The following is a 16,528-nucleotide window of genomic DNA, read 5'->3' on the forward strand; positions in this document are numbered from 1 at the left end:
AAAGTTAATTTGTTAATGTCATACAATAGCAGATCATGCACTTTACAACAATCACAAAGTAGAATAATGACTATGGGAACAAATGGTGAATGATACATACCGTCACCGAATGATACAAACCATCTTGCACTTATTAGAAAACAATTTGTAGGGATTTACTAAGTTATTCCCGTTGTTATAATCAGGAAATTCATTTCTTAATAGGAGAATTTGAATTGAATAGGTGGTCGGCATCGTATCGATTGATATTCTTTTTATTACTCCACGAAATTACAATATAAAAACAAAATTGCTCTTTGACCAACACGGAATATTATTCAATCCATCCAGTTATCCTATCAGGTAATTAATCTACAAATTATTCATTGCGCTTGTACAGTATAGTAGATAGTATATCATATGCTGTCTATATCGTCAGCAGTAATGAGTTATTATTGTTATTACAAGTTTGCAACTGTCACTGATCAAGGCTTAATGAACTGGCGCCTATTGCAGGGCACTATCTATTAGCCTCTTTCGTAAGCTTAGCGGTACTTTAATCTTTTCAGGATAATGTGGCGATATTAAGCACCTAACGAAGTCTTGCTCTATCAGTTATATGATTGAAGTTATCACTTAAAACGGTTATCCAGAGTTCATTTCGTGTAAGTATTTATACGGTATGCAAGCTCTTTATTCATTCTTGGTCGTATTGCATCGATGAAATAACTAAGATAAATGTCAGAAACGATCATTCCACCTAGTTAACGATGTTTTTGTACTATTTCTAGTGTGATTAATTATCAACCAGCTCGATTCCTTACTTGAATAAAGTAAAATCTTACCAAACGCCAAGCGTTATAGCTAGATCGATTTCATTTAGTAAGTAAGGTTCGTTTGCATGTATACAATAACGAATGGTAGGATAGATAACGGAGAAAATTGCAGATAATATTGTTATAGATTTGTTGCTGATTTCCAATGGCAATGTATTACCTTATCTTTGATAGGATAATTAGACACCTTGTATTTATTGGAAATGATGAAGGGAAGTGTCGATGGAGTACAGGAAAATATCAATGGGCCGAAACAACCGGATGCCAAACTTGCATCAAAAACATTGCATGTACTCTTTTTGTCCTTATTAATCGATTTAATCGCCTTTTCCTCCATTTTGCCTCTAATGCCAGTCATTCTGGAACATTATCGGGACACTGATTCGGTAAATTGAATTACTGTTCATGTATAGTGTTTTAATTATACCCGTTATGTTCAGCAGTTTTAATACGCAAGATTGATCGAAAGAAGTTCTTATTTTTATTAGTAACTTCAACTTCAAAATAATTACATTCTGCAGTAGAGATGTGCTTATTAATACTACTAAATGAAAAGTTATTACAGAAATAAATCGAATAAGATTTACAGCTCTAATTCTACGTGCATAATACAGTACTTCCGAATATAAATTGATTGTCCAAGTGAACCACTTTTATAATCTTGCAAAATCTTGAAGGAACGATTTATTGCAGGATGTTTTGCGCTTGACAGATTATAAATCGTGACTTTTTTGATAATACAGTAGCAGTGATTAACTTCTAGACATTACCGTAGACGTTTAAGGATATGGGTTTGTTTAAGCTTTTCTTAGCTTGGAGTAGTAAATGCGTTGTCAGAAAGCTAAAAAATCAGCAGCAAATGGTGAAACAACGTGTTAGCAATATTGTATTAATCTTAACATTTTCAAGTTAACTTTATTATTAGTTCCCTGTTTACCTAAAAGCAAACGTAACAAGTGCACGTAGAGTCACACAAGTTCCTCACAGTAAACAATAATTTCACTAGTATAATAACTGAACTACGAAGTGACTCTATATCACCAACATTAAAATCATCGACCGAAAATTAATCGTTATTATCAAACTTTAAGATGAATTAAAATTGACTAATCAATATACGAAAGGATAGTTATAATTAAGGATACAATTACAACTTTTTCTCGTATTTTCAATATTCAGTACGATACTATTTCGTTTAGAATCAGTAGCAGCGATAAAAAAGTTTTAATGCGGTGCCTTTATCCATAATGAACTATGTGGCGTATGTATTTAATTCTAACTAACCATTATTTATGATTGATCATCAATACAGAAGGATGGGCTTTATCATACAATTCAACGTCATATCCAATATTTTGCGACATCGATCCATGCACCAGGAACAACGCGCTATAATACAGTTTTCTTTGGAGGTAATTTCTTAAAACTACATTCTCACATGAAAAAACACATGAATTACTTCCAACCTAATTACAATGCAATGCTAGGTCTTATGAACCTCATATAAAATACATGTGTATCTTGCATAAATAAACGAATTCTAACAAGTACAGTAGTGATTTTCTTTAGCTTATGACTATTATAGCTTTTGCAAGGCTATACTGTTTTTTACGTCTATGATATGCTTTTCCGATGTTATATTTTAAGATAAAATAATACCGTTACTTGTAAGTTTTTATTTCGTAAATATGTTATCATCATCACTGGAGCTACAGACCGAGGTAGATCCATCGACGTTCATAAAAATAATGATGAACCCTTCATTATTCCTGAGGAAGAACTAGTAATATCAAGTTTAATCGTCGTTTTTGACATTTACAGTACATTATTATCGAGTTCAAATAGTCCACAACTTTCATACGCATAGGCTGTACCGTTGCTCTATTAAATTATGATAGATAGTAAGCAAAACTACAGTGAATTATATACCATTAGCTTCAAGAATGTAACTCACTTACCGTATTTCATGGAGCTCATTTATATAGCATGTCATAAAACAAAGTACTGCTATAATGTTAATTCTGATATATTCATAATTTATTGATATTCACTTAATTTTTAGGCGCTCTTGGCTCAATGTATTGCTTTCTACAATTTTTGATGGGGCCTTTCTTTGGTGCATGTTCGGATAGTTATGGCAGGCGTCCCTTAATTCTCATATCAATGGTATGTATAGCCTCTAAATACCAAGCAATCATCATACATGTTATCGTCTTCATGTTCATAATCCCATTTTAGAAGTCTTATCGACACCTTACAGTCAATACCGTCAATACACTCAACATATCAAATTTTTTTCTGTCTTTATATTAGATTGGAATATCAATGTCTTATGCCGTTTGGGCCTTTTCGGGTAGTTTTGTCTTGTTTGTGCTGTCGCGTGCCATTGGTGGTATAAGCCGAGCTAATGTCAGTTTATGGACTGCAGTTGTCTCCGATGTTACCGAAGAAAAGAAAAGGAATAAAGGAATGGTGAGAGTAACATAGTGCTTACCACAACACTTAGAATTAACATGGCTTATGCTTTACGTAATCAAATTTGCATTCAATAAAAAGAAATGGCTATAAAGTTAATTGCTATTCAGTGATCAATCAAAGTCTCAGTGGGCTCTTTCTTGTAGGCTTTAATTGGTATTGCTTTCTCTGTTGGATTCGTCCTTGGACCAATGTTGGGTGCGTTCATGTCCAAGAGAGATTTCTTTGAAAGCGGTTTTGTTCATTTCCAACCTGCTATAACAGCTTTAACGATATCTTTGGTCAATTTACTGTTTGTATATTATACGTTACCTGAAACTCACCAGCCCGGAAAAAGCGTGAGTTAACGTTAAAATTCATTTTAGGACTTGGATCACATTAGTGTTAGGGATGATAAATTAATATGCAACATTCTTTGCTATTTATTCACAGCCAGGCACAAGTAAAGAGATAGTCAATAAAGCCTTACGTCTTATAAATCCTTTACATTTATTCTCCTTCCGAACGACTGGTGTTTCTGACAAAGAATGTAAGCGTAAATATATTTCGTTACATGCTTGTATCTTCTATTAGTGCTATGAACGAACTTATGCTGTCGAAATCTTTTTAGTATGCTGAATGTACATATGTTGCATAAAGATTTATTAGCAAATTATATGATTTTAGACGACGAGAAGCTTCAAAAATTGAGCTTGGTCTATTTTTTGTATTTGCTACTGTTCTCTGGTGTGGAATTTACCTTGAGTTTCCTTACTCGTGAAAGATATCAGTATACTAGGTACTCAAGATGCGTTACGTACTCATAGGCTAATAATTTTTAAATCTTGGCAAGACGAATATTGTATTCAGTATTTACTGACCAAATTGATGGTTTAACTACGTGTTCATTGTAATAAAATGTACATCTATTTTGATATATCCTCACAGTATGCAACAAGGCTTAATGTACTTCTATATTGGTTCGATCATGATAGTGATACAAGGTGAGTATTGGGTGATACCCAGTAATTTCTGGTAATAGCAAGACTATTATCTCATCTGTGTTAAACTTGCATTTTGATCCCAAGATATTTCCATTAATTGCTCTTACTGTAATCCTAGAAATTGCTAATGCTCGAATTATACGTATACATATATATATGTTATTTATTATGTATTATTTATAAAGGTGGATATTTTCGAAGACTGCCTGCAGGAAGCGAAATCAAATGCGCTCTGCAAGTAAGTCTATATTGACTATGATTAGAGATGATAGTAAGTTACTGTACGAAGATTGAATGGCTATATTGACTTGCTGAGATAAAAATAATTTTATAGTTTTTAAATGAGCATATGGCATTTTACAGGGCCTGACTGCAGTTGCCATTTCTACCTTGATGATGGCTATGTTTACTGACCAACACACTTATTATGCAGCTCTGGGACTTTATTCATTTGGTAAAATTCTATTACTTTTAAGCTTCTATTTGTGATATCTCAATTGCGTCTCTACCTGTCTATTAGTGTTACTAATATTATTTATTATTCCTTTTATTATAGGTTCTGCAACGGTTGTCCCTTCGTTAACTTCTGTGGTCTCCCATTATGGTATAAATCAAAGATACTTTAGGATTACATCGGATGTTGAATATGTCATTTCTGCCTTGTATCGTAATGATATCTCTGTTTATCGTAGGAAGTGCCGAACATAAAGGAAAATTGATCGGCATATTTCGCTCTATTGGAGCATTAGCACGTAGTTTTGGACCTTTTCTGGCATGTTCAGGTAAACGGCGAGAAATTTAATTCATTCCGTGTTTTCAGATCTTACCTTAAATTATGTAGAGGTCGATTCTATAATTGGTTGATTTCTTCGAATTCTTCCATTCTTATAGCTTTCTGGACCCATGGCACCTTGTGTTATTACATGTCTGCAGTACTACTAATAATTCCACTAGTTATCTTAATGAGAGTTAGACATACCGGTACTGGTCTTAAAAATGTCAAGAAGGAATAAGCGATTGCTTTTATCAGCAATTATGAATATTTCTATAATAATACCGGTATTTGTATTTAATCGAAAATGATAAATATTTTTTGATTAGTTATTTCAATTACATTAAAATAGAATGGCTTTTTTCTAAATCCTATTTTAATTATAGGTAAGATAGGTAGTTAATATTTTCGATGAATTTTGCCGCCGTGTCCAAATTTAATCTGAAATGATTGAGATATAAAGTAAAACGGTGTAAATGGAAAACCTAAACCTAGTGTGGCGGCATTCGTAACGTTCCACAAAATTTCGCTATTTTTATATGTACAGCTATGGGACACTTTTGTGGATCGATATCTCAGAGTACTGTACTTTAGAGTATAATTATAAAGCTGAACATATTCTTTGAATCGACGTAAATTATAATTATCTATTGACATGAAACATTGAATATAAGTAATAAAACACTTTTGCAACATTATTTCGCGATAAATGTATTTAAGATAAATGGAATTTATTTCTTAGTTGAGACAATAAATGTTGACGTATAGCGAGTGTATATAACTCCATGACAATTACAAGAAAATAACGCTATGTTAGCACTTGATTTTGACATACGCAGTCCATATTATCGTCGACATTTACTTGCAGTATAACAGAAATTTGAATCGATTATTCATACGTACTGTATTTACAAAGATTAGACTAAAACAGCAATTTAGAGAATTTGCCTATATGCCTGCATATAGACCATTCTACGTGCCTATAATATGTGTATTTATACCATAAGCAGTTTAGCCTATACAATTTCTTAAGACAGCCATAGACAGTCAGAATCGTACCAGTACAGTTAAAATTAGAGTTCCACTAAGAACACTTTTCCAGGCCCATCATATCATAGAAGTTAGAGAGGCCATTACAGCACCCGACTATCTATATCATAGCTATAAAATTTCATTGACAAATTTATATACGGTTAAATCAATTGATATGTACTTACAGCATACCTACTCTATCCTTACAATAATCTAACATACATTATACATTAGTAATCGTCTTTCCCTAATCATATGAGAAGCAATTAATGTTGTTACTATAACTTTCTCGCATATATATATATAGATGTATTTACATCTGATTTTAAAGCAACTCATTTCTTAGTAGTAAGGATTCCAATTGCTACCATCACTTGGCATGAGATCACCAGTAATTAGGAGAATTATATCAACAATCCACCAAATCCCTAAACCACCAATCGTCAACAGTTTGCCAAAGGCAGTACCAGTATGGCCTAGACAAAAGCGATCAATACCAAAAAAGCCTAACAGAAGGGAATAAAGTAACGTAGAGGGGAAAAAATGGCCGGTATACCTACAAATTGTAATTCCAATGATGTTAACTTAATTGGCTGCTTAATATGATCGTAATCAATATACTAATGTAATTTATAGTAACTGATTTCTATAAATTTATAAGCGTAGCAGTGGCAAAGACAAGCTAATGTACTCCTTGAAGTTAAGGTTGATACGAACTTAATGCAAGGAATATTCGGCTTAAAAAAAGTTCTATTCCCAAAGCAATCAATACCAGTGAGTACATGGCAGACTACTGATGTAATTTCCACTTCTTCATAACGTGTTCCACCAAACTGGAGGTTTAAGATAAATGTAACGATTTCAGATAAATCAATGTTGATTAAATTTTGCATTAGGCACAGTCTAAGTAGTGGACATTTAATCCTACCAAACAGTCAAGTTTTTCCAAACAATTATTCGTTGTAAAGGTGAAGCGATGAACAGTACCGTAATAAACAGATTAAACACATTGCTTATCCAATACTACTTCATACTATAGGTTATCACATATTCGCAGGTAGCTAATTGCTATACGACAGTAAGCGATGAAAAGTAAGAGTTATTATACCTTCTTAGCTTAAGAAAGCAAATAGTATGACAGATCATCAAGTGATTAGAATATTTATCGAATATCAAGACTATGGAAACGGTAGCTGTTTCTATCTTCGTTCTATAACGTATAAAACTGCTCCTGTGGTCATTTATAATTTGTCGACGCATACTAGAATCTGAATTATTAATAGAGATGAATAATTCGGGTTTGGAAGAGATTATTAGATGCGAATGTGTGTTACCGTTCACACTATCGCTGATATGTATTTAGTCCAAGTAGTAAATTTGCAGAGAAATATACTCTAATTTCGCTGCAGCGACCATCAGCAGTAATATGAGTGATGCTCACTCTAAAGAGTTATTTGGAGCACTGCCATTGAATAAACTACAACTCATTGTACAAAGCATTTGACAAGTAGGAAATGAACTAGTATCATGGGATTTCCATTGAAATTTTACATTACCTTTATGCATCCATAGCCCAAAGCTTGTTTAGCCGAATAGTTTCCTTTCAAGTCTACAGGAGGATCACACCGGATGAAATCGTCAGACCTGGAATAGGAATTAATTAAGACCTTACATCCTTAATGCAAGCAGTTCCGTTAATCTCATGCTGTTTTTATTTTGACACTATCTTTATTGCAGGTTAGATTATACATTAAGCCACTGATAGCAAGGAAATTTCAACTTAATACAGTAGTACGAAAGAATTAAATGCCTTGATCTACAGTACTATAACCTCATGTCAAACCGTCACAGAAGATTAACACTCATGTTCTAGATTAATAATAAAAATTGACCATAGTCAACAGCATGGTAGAAAATTCTCATAAGGCATTCTATATCTTTATATCTGTACAATGCAAGATAATATCAAGTATGAGCGCAATTGATATGACAAATTTCGTATTACTGAATTTACTGGCGTATGTGAGTTAGTACGTTAAAATGAACTAGTTTAATGTATCATTTTCTCAAGTTTGATGAATAGGTCTCTAGCAATTGAGGATAACTCCTATCATAGAGTTATTTCTAGTATTGGTTAAGAGTGATATCATCGTCATTAGTTATACACCATTCTAGCGTTTGCCATGAAAACATCTATCAATATTAGGGAATCTCTAATAGTAAACAACATCATCAATGACTGAACTATCATTCTACCCTTGCTATAGCTATTTCAGCGAACATCTAATGTTAACTAAGAGCGAGAATCCTATATAATATTCGTATTGCATACGATTTAAGAGCGATATCATGGGTACAGACTATTCCATCCTCGGCTGTAAAAACAGTCATCAATATTGTAGTAAAGCTAACAGTAGACAACGTGGTAAATGACTGGGCTATTATTCTAATATTGTCCGAGCTAATTCAGCGAACATGTAGTGCTGACTAAGAGTGGCATGGTAGTCTTTTAGACTATTCTGTCTTTGGTTCTGAAATTCACAGCTATCGGGATAAAACTGGAAAGTACAGTATTGTAAATAATGTCAGAAAATGACTTAACTTTCGTCATACGCGTATCATAGTAGAGCTATTCCAGCGTATGAATAGCGCTCAGTAATCTTATCATAATCATCACTATTGGAGTATATCTGATAGTAAGTAGCGTTGCCTATAACTTGGCTGTACTAACGTACGGCTATGTGTTCACATTTGGCTTAACGATGCAACCAATATTTATTCTTACGATGAATGCTGTCCGTGAGGGTTGTGGCCAACTTGTGGGTATCATTTATCGGACAAAATCATCATCGAATAACATCGAAATGTCAAAGTGCAATCCAATCGTATAAAACGCCTTATTGAACGACTGCAAGCATGATCATGATAAGCACTCACAGGCTTTCCATAATAACAGTGCTTTGGCAGAAGAGAGCAGAGCATAGGTAGTCCTAAATCATAAGTCATGTCGCTAGGCAGTTTTTCAAATTGTTCACTCATAGCGATGTCAACACTGTACTGAGTACAAGAAAGGCAAAACGATCAACAACTTACAATAAAGAACAATTTACTAATGGTCCATTAGGATCGTAACTACAATCTTCTCCACCACATTCAGAACAGTAACCAAAACTGATCACCATTGCAATTAGTGCTATTGCAAGTATAATCTTCATCATCTAGTGAGTAAAATAAGCCGCCTTCTTCCTTGACGCAAGATGATTTGTTTGATTTGGCTAACTGCCTCCACTATAAAGTGTCGAGTATAAAGTGCTCAAAGCATAGACAGTCACTAATTTTACTAATGGGATGGATGACACTACGGATGGTCTGGATGGATGCTCTTTATTTATACAGTACTATAGTAGCTGGTCGACAACGCTGGTGGCTGCGATGCTATACTGTAGTAACAACTGTGGACTCGTTCATGGTAACCTATGGTCACATGATGATGTATCCCATGGATGACAATCCTAGCAATGTTTTGGGAATCAGCCACTTCTCAAAGTATTATTTCAGTCTTATGAATGGATTAGCTTTATTTATAACATCCTATGCAACGGAAAATGGTGCTTCCAATGATCTATTATTCACCTTTTAAAGTCTACGTTACAAATATTAAAAATCGATGATTCTTGTCGTAACGAAATGAATGAAATTGACCGGACGGGTTCTATACTGAAATATGGTGTGGCTCGAGCAACACTTCTTGTCATTTAAATTACAAATGGATATCAAAATTGGGTTAACTTCGCGGTTGCCGCGAATATCTTGAATACAAATTTAGAGCAGTTACGATTATAAACTAAACTTACTCTATTACTATTCGCCTTTCTTCCACTGCATGAGAGGATTCAAATAAAAGACATCATGCACGGTGATAGGGGATTTCGTATTATACTGTATACAAACCCATGCAAGTCCATAAGCAATCATGGAAAATCCACCGCTCAGTATAAAGCTACGCCACCGTCCAGGATACAGCTGATGAAGACAGTGCAACAAAGTATATAGTACAGCAGTACTTGGCGGAATATCAATACGATGGGATAGGCAATCATACAAAAGTCCATCATACAGTATAAAGCTAATCCATCGTCCAGGATACAGCCGATGAAGCAGTGTGACAAAGCATATAGTACTCCAGTACTTGACAGAATATTAATACGATGGGATGGAATAAAAACAACATATTTTGCAGGAGTCTGTAGTGCACTAGTGAGTGGGCAAGTGTGCATAGAAAACCCGTGCCTTCTTGCATGAAACGGGAAATGAAAGCAGTATCGCTGAAACGTTCGATAAGAGCAAAACTATTATGTGAAGCGGTATACTTCTAGTAGACGGTACACTTTTGCAAGTAACTGATAATACCTCTTTCAGGTAAACTATCAGTAGCATGCTTGAGATAGAATATTTGGATCAATTTGATCCGAATATTTCTTATTCTTCTCTTCTTATTACTGTAATGGTGTTACAGCTAGCTACAGTTATACAGTAGCAAGTGTATTAACACATGGCAATAAATAAGCCATAAAAAAGGAACAGAAAGAGTTCATTTCATTATTGCATGCTATATCTAAAAATTAATAGCAATTCGTGTACGAGTAAAGTGCTGAATCAGCATGAGCTTGTTACCATAAATAAATCGTCAACATACTAACGAATCATTATCCAATGGCAGTCAGCCGATAAGTTAATAAAGCTCATAAAAGCAATTTTTATTCCATGACGAAACGGTGATACCGTTTAGACATTTTGTATAGCAGAAAAAGGTTTTCATTATGGAGGAGTTTAGTTCGTCAAGATGAACTATTAACGATTGTGTCGATGAAAAGTACGACATAACCTATGGCCGGTAACAAGTGCAAGATATCCATATAAAACTAACGATATGATCATATAGATCATAATCAATCAGTCAAGTATCACATCTTACTGAACTGTACATAAAACAACAGTTTATATATAAATAACTAGAAACACGAGGCAGCCAGACGAAATACTAAAATCATCTGGTGAGAGCATAAATAAAGCAAATACTCTCCAAATCGGTAATCCTTCGTTATGTTACATTATATTTATAACTTTACAATAGACTGCAAACGTATTGCATAGATAAACACAAATCAAGTGTATATATATACATATATATACATACAGTATACAGGAAGGTAGTTTTTTCGTATAACTTCTAGAATTAGTTATTAAAAACTTGAAGCTGATACAATTTCTGATTGCCATCCTACTAAAAACGAAACATCCTAGAATAAATTCTGCAAGTGTCAAATTCTTCATAACTTCGTCACTCGGGAATTGAACACCGTTGCTCATGTTTCTGATTTAGTAGTACTACTCTCTTTTGCTCGATATTTCTTGTCATTTATTAGAGCTGTACTTAATTCCGATAGAGTTATTTTCTCCTTAGCATGAATCTTCCTCTTTGACATAATAACACTTGCTAGGGAAGCACTTAAACCGGTTGGACTGTCAGAATGATGGAATGAGGTAAAAGATTCTGTTTTTTGTTCTTCCTGCTTGACTGTTGTAGAAGAGCCGTTGCTTTCCACGTTATCTGCAACCGATTTACTTACACTTTTCTCAACATTGGCTTTATCCACTGATTCAGAATTTTTGTTGTCCTTGGATATTTGAGATTTTCCATCACAAGCCGATACACTACTTAAGCAATCCGATAAAAGAACAGCCATAGGCTGCGTTATATCTCCCATGCCGATTTTAGGGGCAACAGTTTTTTTTGAAGATTTGGCAACATTATCAGTGGATAACGGATCTAATTTTAATTTCTTTCTGGCACTAAATCTTTTACTGCCTTTATCGGAATCAGATTCAACCTTTGTTGCTACCGTAGATGCAGTCGTTGAATCAGTTGGTGATTCTTTTACAGTTTTTTTATTACCTAATTGTATCAATAAACTGTCAATAGATTCTCCAAGATACGCTATGGACTATGCTTTTATAGTAGAAAGATAAACCAGATTATCAATACCAACCAGTCTTTGGCGGAGTGGATTTTATAGAGTCCTTGGACAAGTTGGGACTTGGCCTTTTCCGCTTTCTTTGATTGTTAGGTTTTGTAACAGGATTTGAATAGTTTTCATCATTTATGCCACGTCGAGTCAAGGTTCGACTGAGGAATTCAGCGATTTCATTCTACCAAGCAAAAGCATGAATACGCGTGTTAAAGCAACGTAAATATTTCTACAGATATATAGGCAGTCTTACTTGAATCATTTTATCTGCAATCGTCTGCGTGACACATTCTCGCCTTTTAACCTGATGACTAAGTCGAAGCTATAAAGTCAAGCATAAAAATTTAAGTCAATGAGTGATGTGGATCAATTTGATCATAGATAATAAAACCTATTGTAGATCAATTTGGTCACAGCTAATAAAGTCTACCTGTTCATCAGCACCACCAACGATGAATAAACTAGTATTTGCACTCATATTTTGCCTCAATTCCTATCAATATCATAACATCACTAAAATCAATTTTTCATGTACATATATAAGCTATACCGAATAATGTTAACGTTTGTAGACAGAATATTGTCAACAATAATTATCGCATAAAATAATTATTTCCCTCCGCATTAACTTATAATGGAAAGAAACTGCGGGTAGCAATACCTCTATATCGTCTGGTGAAGATGCTCGTGATTCTGTACCAACTACAAATAAGGTTGGTGTTGTAAGAGCTAGAACTGGATCTTCGATATCCTAATTAGTTCGCACACGTTTAATGAATCAATTTTAAATACACTGTATCAGATAATTATTAAACTAACGACACAATCAAATTCAGACTAAAAAATGATCGCAAAATACTGAAAAGTGACGATATACAAGATTTATCAATGAAATTACCCCTCTCATGCCATCTAGCCCTACTGTTGGAAAACCTAAACAAATGACACCCTCGATAGATTCTATTATAGCAACCTGTAATCAAATGCAAATCAACCATCAAATCCTTGGAATAAATAATATTACAAGTGCAATAGGAATCCTCAATTTAACTTCAGTACCCTGCAAGCAACAGCTGCTCCGGCACACCAGCCAGCTAAGACAATAGGACGTTTTGGAAAGTGACACTTTAACTGTAATCAATCAATAGGAATTTTATTTCAAATAGTTATAATTATTAATTTTAAAAGCATCTGAAGGAAACAGTATTATTGCGTAAACGTAACTCACCTCCAATATTTTGGTTCTAACCGCTCCAATCATATGGTCCAGACATTGAGATACGTTTACATTCTTAGTAGAATGCATGGTAATTGGAACGACTTTACCGCACGTCGATAAATGGCTTTGCCAGGCGCGCAGCCTTCGAGAAGTAGAGTTTGATGGTTGCGTAGGGCCGTTGGGAACAAGCAAAAGGAGGGGGGTGTTTAATTCCTTATTCTGAATAGAAAAAAAAGTCCTTAAAATCTAGATGTTCCACGTTGGAAGCAAATACTCTAAGATACTAACCGATAAGAAAGATTTGTGTTGATTGACAGTGCCAACCAAAGGATCCCATTTACGGTTTAACAACAACTGTAAAGCTTCGCTTCCAGTCGGATTCTGACAATCGGACGCATACATACCAATTAATTTGTCAACCATTGAAGGGCACTGCCAGATGGAAAAAAATGTTTAACTCGTTAAAACGAATGTGAAATTTTTTCGGCATTACTCGACCAGAGTTGTAAAGCCAAGAAGTTTATTACCTTAGCCCGCAGTGTCTGTAAAATATCTAGGTAATCAGATAAGTAAGTAGTAGAGAGATTGTCCATCAATAGCGTATGCAGCCATAACAATAGCTTAGGATCCTAGAAGTGAAGCATACTTTTAGAGGTAAAACAAGCATTGCAGCCAAATAGAAAATATATCTCAACGATAATTGTAAGTCCTACAACAGTACATAGCAGTGTTTAAGATTATTACAATCATTCCAATACTATGGTATTATAAAGTATTTTTCTTGCACTATGTCGCACTGTATCACTGAAATAATCTATTTCAATACTGTGATATTCAGTGGCAATAACTCTGAAGAGATGAAATAACTTACCCATCGTATAAGAGCAAATATTTGTCGCACATTCCTCGCTGCTTTGTCAATACAATTCCTCCGTAGTATAGGTTCGTTGGCAGTCTAGAAAATAATAGAATAGGCTTGTAAGACAATATCTTTCCATACTTGAGAACTTTATCCTATGGAAACAGCTACTATTACCGTTTCGCAAGCTAATTTTGCCAACCGACATGAGTTGATTGACCGACTGACTTTATCGAATAACTGATTTTGTCGAAATGTCCATCCCGTTCTTTTGCGTAAGTTATCATATTTAACAAAATAGATGGAAAAAAAAGAATATTAATCCTTGTATTATTCAATCCTCGCAATCCTATCATTCAATGATAAATCGTTGTATTAGTTTACTCTACAAGTAAACAATAAGATGATCAGCAGTCAAGCTCGAATCCGAAATATCTAAAAATCACTACGACTACAATCATTCATTGAATAAGAAAAAGAGAAATATGCCAACGATACTATCTAATATTCCAGGAATAATTGAATCAAGACCATCGTAACGTCTTATTTTCTTTACTCTACGTGTATATTTGAACGTGCGTATAAGAAACATGAGAATAAATGCGCACTCATCATTGTTTTGTCTTTGCCTTTGCTGCACTTGTTCCTCCTATACAGTATACACGTCCAGCTGTACTTTTTGGTTAAAGGTTTGGATAGAAAATGATTGAACTGATATGCTATAAAGTAGAAGAGTAGTTGATAACTACATCCATCTTCTACTGCCAGTCTACAGTACGCTCCATCATGCGTTATCACTCCTGTTCCTTCCTTGGCTAACCATGTCTCGAATCGACGCGAAAATACAGCAGTCTATGGCCTATATTGCAATATACCCTTGCAGGCAAGTCTCACACTACCTGTCTGCTGTAGGACTAGGTATCGACAGTGATTATCCCTTATTGTACCGACCGACCTAAGGCTCAATTTACCTAGGAATATCGTCAATATCGTCATAAAGTGGTTTTGCTCGTTTAGCCACTACGAGGCCAATATGTTTCTCACACTCTGACATGACATTTCGCGCTTTGGCAACATCGTAGTAACTGGAGCTTAAATGCCTATTCATTTCTACCCTGCCATCGATGGTGACATCGTCCGAGGAACTTCTCGAATCATGAGAATAAAACTTGGGCACAAAAATGGATTTAGCCGGTCGATTCGAATTATATCCAGGATGAGGTATCCACGATTTGGAATAAGAATGATCTAGTAAAATAACTTTGATATCAGCCACGATTTCTCGTTTGCCTTTGCTCGTGGACAGTGAGTTTTTGCCCGCCATGACTGCGTCAGCCAAGCACTTGATAGTAGTAGACTAGTAGTAGGGTAGGCTTCCACCAGCAAGTCGTGCTGCAACTGTATGTTAGTCAGTCACAGTCTGCGACTCTACTCTAGTTCAAAATACTTTTTTTAAACTACTGAACGCAACACTATACTGTTTATACTGACTACGCACGCGTATGTGGACAAACGGATTAACGAGCTTGCGTCAGACACAGACTACTGTACGGACGGTACAGTCATGGTCTACTAGACGAAGCATACAGTACAGTACTGTATTGGCCAAAACTACATCATCGACTCATCGAGAATTTGATACCCACAAATTTGCGTATTTCTAAAATAATCCGTATAGTATAGTATTCCTTTTTCATAGTTTAAATACCTGTATCCGTTGAGATGTATAGATTTTAGAGTCGTTTTGATAGCTTAAAGTGTATTAATATTATCGTCACGGTCACCTCTTGCTTCGCCATTTCCGATAGGACTACTGTACTACTGCATCTATAGTACTGTACTGTGTGGCCTAGATGGGCGACACCATTTTTAGTTACGAACAATACTTACACTATCATCGGGGATTAAAATCATGTCACCCTGCCAAATGCTAGGTGACATTATTTAAGTCAACATACTTTATTCTAGCCTATAGTTTGTAACAAAGCGATGTCACCTTCGTTACAGTCTAGCTTCCCTACAGTGTACAATGTACATTGGACGCCGCGACTGTAAGTACTGTACTGTACACTGTGCAGCTCTCCCTTTTACTAGTCATCGACCCCTATAACGTGGTCTACTTCTATTGCTGCTATGGGGTGTTTGCACAAGTAGTGCAAAACTGTCTACAGTAGATTGCTAGAAACTAGTTGGCAGATTCGGATATCTGCTACTCGTTGCGTTCGTAGCCTTTAATCGGAGGAAGATGAAGGGCGAGCTCGTAACTTTCGATGAATTAAGGCATCAATTAGTGGATTGCTTACGCCATGAATGCGAGCAAAGTGAAGAAACAACCATTACCAAA

General features: G+C 35.1%; 3 protein-coding genes across 3 annotated transcripts; 1 reads left to right on the forward strand and 2 right to left on the reverse strand.

Moving 5' to 3' along the window:
- Positions 1 to 1,021: 1,021 nt before the first annotated feature.
- Positions 1,022 to 5,286, forward strand: TRIADDRAFT_32496 (uncharacterized protein; the record flags this gene model as incomplete). Its single annotated transcript, XM_002117388.1, has 13 exons — positions 1,022 to 1,201; positions 2,131 to 2,227; positions 2,878 to 2,981; positions 3,129 to 3,287; positions 3,437 to 3,632; positions 3,727 to 3,819; positions 3,957 to 4,068; positions 4,218 to 4,273; positions 4,459 to 4,511; positions 4,637 to 4,727; positions 4,830 to 4,877; positions 4,966 to 5,055; positions 5,165 to 5,286. The coding sequence occupies 13 exons, from the start codon at positions 1,022 to 1,024 to the stop codon at positions 5,284 to 5,286; spliced, it is 1,401 nt and encodes a 466-aa protein (XP_002117424.1).
- A 1,133-nt stretch (positions 5,287 to 6,419) lies between these two features.
- Positions 6,420 to 9,259, reverse strand: TRIADDRAFT_32584 (uncharacterized protein; the record flags this gene model as incomplete). Its single annotated transcript, XM_002117443.1, has 4 exons — positions 6,420 to 6,633; positions 6,795 to 6,910; positions 7,634 to 7,721; positions 9,171 to 9,259. 4 exons carry the CDS (start codon positions 9,257 to 9,259, stop codon positions 6,420 to 6,422), a joined length of 507 nt encoding a protein of 168 aa, XP_002117479.1.
- Positions 9,260 to 12,116: 2,857 nt separating this feature from the next.
- TRIADDRAFT_32527 (uncharacterized protein) lies at positions 12,117 to 15,508 on the reverse strand (the record flags this gene model as incomplete). The annotated part of the gene is made up of 12 exons (XM_002117444.1): positions 12,117 to 12,287; positions 12,360 to 12,428; positions 12,537 to 12,599; positions 12,768 to 12,857; positions 13,005 to 13,079; positions 13,166 to 13,237; positions 13,335 to 13,538; positions 13,614 to 13,757; positions 13,853 to 13,954; positions 14,197 to 14,280; positions 14,362 to 14,452; positions 15,156 to 15,508. The coding sequence occupies 12 exons, from the start codon at positions 15,506 to 15,508 to the stop codon at positions 12,117 to 12,119; spliced, it is 1,518 nt and encodes a 505-aa protein (XP_002117480.1).
- Between the last annotated feature and the right edge of the window lie 1,020 nt (positions 15,509 to 16,528).

This window comes from Trichoplax adhaerens, genomic scaffold, assembly GCF_000150275.1.
Source record: "Trichoplax adhaerens TRIADscaffold_24 genomic scaffold, whole genome shotgun sequence".
Lineage (NCBI taxonomy): Eukaryota > Metazoa > Placozoa > Uniplacotomia > Trichoplacea > Trichoplacidae > Trichoplax > Trichoplax adhaerens.